This window comes from Herpailurus yagouaroundi, unplaced genomic scaffold, assembly GCF_014898765.1.
Source record: "Herpailurus yagouaroundi ecotype Mexico unplaced genomic scaffold, PumYag 197, whole genome shotgun sequence".
Taxonomy (NCBI): Eukaryota; Metazoa; Chordata; class Mammalia; order Carnivora; family Felidae; genus Herpailurus; species Herpailurus yagouaroundi.
Window position 1 is genome coordinate 6,968,463 of NW_024412428.1, and position 4,920 is coordinate 6,973,382.

The following is a 4,920-nucleotide window of genomic DNA, read 5'->3' on the forward strand; positions in this document are numbered from 1 at the left end:
TAAGTCTTTTTTCACGCAAATAGAAATCTGGATTAAAGTACTGCTCTGTCCTTTGGGGTATTTTTTTTTTTCTTTTTTGCACCTCCCGGATGCCGGAAAACGGGGAAATTTTTCAACACCTGAAAAAGACAACTAGCGGTGGAAGGAACTTTTTCTAAACTCATTCAGGAGGAAATGCTCTCCATCCTCCTGATTTATTTATTCATTTGTTTATTTAAGTAAGCTCTACGCCCAACACGGGGCTTGAACTCACAACCCGGACATCAAAAGTCGCGTGCTCTACAGACCGAGCCAGCCAGGCGCCCCTCTAACCTGTGCTTTAATCTGCCCACAGAACTAGGTGGCTTCCGGGGGCCCAGCTTCCAACTCTGCCCCGGGGAACCCTACCAGCCCTGGAGGGAACAAGGCGGTTCGCACCTGCCTCTCGGAGAGCCCCAGCGTGGCGGCCAGCTCGGCTTTCCTCCGGATGGTGATGTAACGACTGTAGTGAAACTCCTTCTCCAGCTCCAGCCTCTGGTGGTCCGTATACACCACTCGGTATTTGTCTTTCGTCCTGGTTTTCACTGTGGAGGAAGGAGAAGTTAGGCCGGGGAACCGCAAGGCGGCCCATCAGTCATGGGTAATGACAAACCTCCCTAACCCAAGGGCTATTTCTCTTCCTTCTTCGCCCCGGGGGGCCAGGGTTTGGCTGATTCCTGCCGGGTCTGACAAGACCCCCCAGAGGGTCCTGAGGGGAGGGTGCGAGGCTATCTGAGACAACTAAACTCACCTTGGGGTTAAGTGGTTTTTAAAAACGAAGAAAAACTCCAACCTCCTACACGCAAGATAGCAGAACCCAGCCCCCCGTTTGGTAAACCAAACAGAGCCCTGGAGCAGGCTGGGCCCAAAGGGAAAGGGGGCAGGACAGAGTCTCCAGAGTCCTGGGAATGTTCACATTTTCTGGCCTATTGAAGACGGAAGCCCACCCTAAAAGCAGCTGGGGCCGTGGGGATGCGTTGGTGTCGCTGCGTGGGGGTGGTGGTGGTACTTTCTGTCTGTTGCTTTCTACTTTTATTAACAGTAGAAAGGGGGGTGGGGGTGGGTGCAGGATGTGACAGACCAGAATCATCTCCTAGGCACACGAGGCCCATCTGGTGGAATTCGAGCTGGGGTATGGCAGGCAGAAGACCCCTCCCGCTGGCGACATTCTATACCTGGCTGAACACGGTTTCGCATTTGGCACTTTTTCTTTTTTGAGCCCCCCCCACCCCCATTTATTTCTGCTACAAACTCTGCCAGAGCTATCCTGACCAGCGATCTGTGCTCATTGGATTGAGTCAACATATTAAACCTCAGATTGATTGTTTTACTGAAGGGCCTTGACAAATAGTGCCGTCGCGGTTGGAGCAGGCCCGAGAACCTGGCGTCTCCCCCGGGTCTGTCCTGGGTCATCCCTTGGCAGGGGCTCCTCGTTGGCCCCAGGTCCTCGTCATCCTGCAGCCGAACAGGTTCAGTCGCCCGGTGCCCAATCCTACGGGAAGATCTAAAGGGTCTGGGAGTTTCTTGGAGGTGTTTAATGCCCCGCAGGCCGACTTTGTTCAGGTAAAACCCTTTGCAAACCACAACAAAAGCGCCCTGGGAAGATACAGGGCCGGATCAGAGGGAGCTCCCCCGAGCCGCTGAAAGGGGAACACAGTCCCAAACAATGCAGGACAAGGCGATCTTATCAAAGAAAAGCCCTTTCAATGCCTTAATAACAACCGCATTCTGTTTGAATTACCACTACTGAGCAAATGGCGGCCCCCGCTTTCATCCCCCTCCCCGCCAGGCGCATTAACATAAACACGGCCCGGCAGGCGCATTTGAATGGGCGCAGCGGCCCCGACCCTGCGTCTGCGAAGCCAGTGAAGGGAACTAACACGTCCTGGGAGCCTTGCAAGGGGCGGGCGCGTTCACACGCGCTACCGCCTCTCACCCACTCGAGGCTACCGGCGGGAGTCGCCCGTTTTACAGATGAGGAAACGGAGACTCGGGCTGGCTCACGCACACAGTGCAAGGCGCGGCTGCCACTGCGCCCAGGTTGGAGCCACAAAGGGGCACCCCCGGGGCTGGGCGGGGGGGCGCAAGAAAGTTCTCCGAGCCGAACATCCCGGGAGCAACACTCGCCTGGGGGAGCGGCTCCTGCGCCAGGGCCGCCCTTTCCGTCTGCGGGCCGGGCCGGGGACGGGGTGACCAGGACCCCTGCGCGCTCTGCGGCCCGCGTCCCCAAGGGCCTTGGAGGCGCCCCGCACCCCCTGGGAACCAAGGAGGGCGCTGGAGGAGGGGAGAGATGAGAGGGACTTGTGAGAATTCATTATTGACTGCGAAAGTCACCACCCTCTTTCCGGGCCCTAAAAGAGACAATGGCAGGGCTGGGAAGGTGTATATCAAAGCGGGCCGGGCCGAGGACCAACCCCCCTAGCCCGTTGACAGATGACGCTCCGCAGAGGAGCCGGGCTCTGGCCCGCGGGCCGCGGCCTCCCGACATTAACATCACAAGGGCGCCCGGCGCCGACTGCGGCCTTGCCACCTCGGCGCGGGACTTCACAGCGGCCTCTCATCTGCTGACCCCGCGGCCTGGGCTCCTGTGGCTTCCCTCCCTCTCCCTCTCCCCCCTCCCCGGCCCTGGTCCCGCGGCCACTGTCCCGGGACACACCAGAGGTCTCCCGTAGGACCCCCGGTAGGTCTCCCGTAGTGCGCCCCAGGCAGGCTCCGTAAAAGACAGCCTTCTCTGAGACAGCGCTCGGTTCGGGCGACGGCGTCTCCCTTTGGGGAAGGCACCAAGGCGAGGTTCCGAGGCTGGCCCTGTGGCCTTCTCCCTGGGCGGCCGCATTTCCCACCCGGCATGTGCCCGGTGACTCAAGTACTGATGCCCGGAGACAGCCCCCAACGGCTGCTCTGATTTATACGGCTGTAATTGGCTATAAACCTCTGCAAAGTGGCCATAACCTGCGTGCAGGCCGGGCTGGGCCAGAAACAAGGGAAGAGAAGAGAAGCGGAAGTGCAGAAGGCTAGGAAAACTTCGTGGAGCGAAAAGGGGATGCCAACAGGACTCTCCCACCACACCTATTCCAACTTCCTTCCCACTTTGACACATATCCCGATAGCAGAAGGGGCAGACCGGGACCTGATGGGCCCTCGCGGTCCGGCAAACCTAGGATGTCTGCAGGGACATCTCCTGAGCCAGCTTCTTGAACATGGGCGCGCGTGCACACACGTACACACACACACACACACACACACACACACACACACACAGCCCCGAGACCCTGGAAAGGAAAGGTGGGGAGAAATGATCCCTGTCTGGAGCAGAAGCTGAATCCCCACCAAGGATTCTTCCCCTTCTCCCTCTGCAGACACAAGAGGACACCCACGACTTCTTGCCCCTAGCCCTCCAGCTTCGGACTGCACCAACTCCTTTGCAAATCAAAGGAGTTCAATGACGGGGCGCGCTCCCTTCCGCCTAATTCCTGGGGCCTGTCTTTCCTGCAACAGCAGCTTTGCCGGCTCTCCCTATTCGCCCTAGCTCTTGAGATTCCTCGACCCCGGTCCCACGCGCGGCCTCGCCGCCCTCCTGGCTCCCCAGGGCACCCCTCTTCTTGAGCGGCTCAGCGGCGTGGAGAGCAAGGCTCTGAAGCCCGGCTCGGTGGAGTTCGAGGCTCCCTTCCCCCGGCGGCTCCAAGCTGCGCACCGAGTGCCAGAGGCACCAAGTGCGGGGGACGCGCGTTCCCACTCCTACGCAGCCGTGCTACGCCCACATTCCTGGGGGTGTCCTGGGAGTGTTGGGACGTTGGAAGGAGGAAGGCTCTCCTCTGCCCTAAACTAAACCCGGGTTGGGAGACCCACTTATTCCCTCCCGGCCCCCACCCCCAGCCCGCCAGCCCAGGCGCGGTAGAGAAGCCCGGCAGTCGGGGGGGGGGGGGGGCCCTGACTTTGTCTCCCTCTCCGGCCCTCCTGGCGCCCAGCTCCCAGACAGCTCGGGACGCCCGGGTCGGCGCGCGACGCGCGGCCGGCCCAGCAGCCCCCTCCCGCGGGGCGCCGCCGCCGCCGCCTACCTTGGCTTCCGAGGGACTGCTGCGCGGGCTTCCGCATCCACTCGCACAGGTTCCGCCGCTGGCCGCCCGGGGACAGCTGCTCGGCGGCGGCGGTGGCGGCTGGCCCGGGAGGGCCGGGATTGAGTGTCTGCAGCAACCCCGAGGCGCAGGAAGGCGCAGCGGCCGGGTGGTGCGGGTGGTGGTGCGGGTGATGGTGCGGGTGGTAGTCGGCCGGGCCGCTGTAGCCCATGGCGGCGGCCGGGGAGCCCCCGTTGAGGCCGTGCGCCACCGCGTTGGCGGCGGCCGCGGCGCCCCCCGGCGCGTAGCCGTTCCAGTCCTCTCGGAGCGGGGCCCCGTACGCCGCGGGCCAGGACGGCCCCGGGGACTGCGCAGTGTCCAAGTTCGCGGCCGCGGCGGCCGCGGCCGCCACATGGTAGCCGCCGTAGTCCGGGTACTGCGGGGGGCTGACGAAGTTCTGCGGGGCCAGGTTGAGGCCGCCAGAGTGGCGCACGGAGCTGGGGTACATGCTCACGTCCTTGTCCAGGAGGTAGCTCACGTACATGGTGGCGAGGGCCCGACGGCAAACCTCACCATGCTGCCTGGGGGCCGACGCTGGAGGCTGCCGGGGGGCGCGAAGGGGAAGGGGCGAGGGGGCGCCGAGAGCGGCGGCTGGCTGCGCCCCGGCCCGCGGTGCTCCGCTGGCTCCTCGCGGCGCTTCTGCCTCCGAGGCGGTCCCTCCCTCTGGCCTGCCTCCTCCCTCCTCCCTCTCTTCCTTCTTTCCTCCCGCCTCCTCCCCACTGGGCTGCAGAGGCGGGGAAGACCCGCCACAGGCTGGAGTGCGGAGCCCCAGGCCGGCGGCCTTACGTGA

At 62.8% G+C, this 4,920-nt stretch overlaps 1 protein-coding gene across 1 annotated transcript; it reads right to left on the minus strand.

Moving 5' to 3' along the window:
- Window positions 1-336: 336 nt before the first annotated feature.
- CDX2 (caudal type homeobox 2) lies at window positions 337-4,685 on the minus strand. Its single transcript, XM_040447935.1, has 2 exons — window positions 4,074-4,685; window positions 337-563 (listed from the first exon to the last, which is right to left on the minus strand). The coding sequence occupies exons 1-2, from the start codon at window positions 4,612-4,614 to the stop codon at window positions 337-339; spliced, it is 768 nt and encodes a 255-aa protein (XP_040303869.1). The 5' UTR covers window positions 4,615-4,685.
- Between the last annotated feature and the right edge of the window lie 235 nt (window positions 4,686-4,920).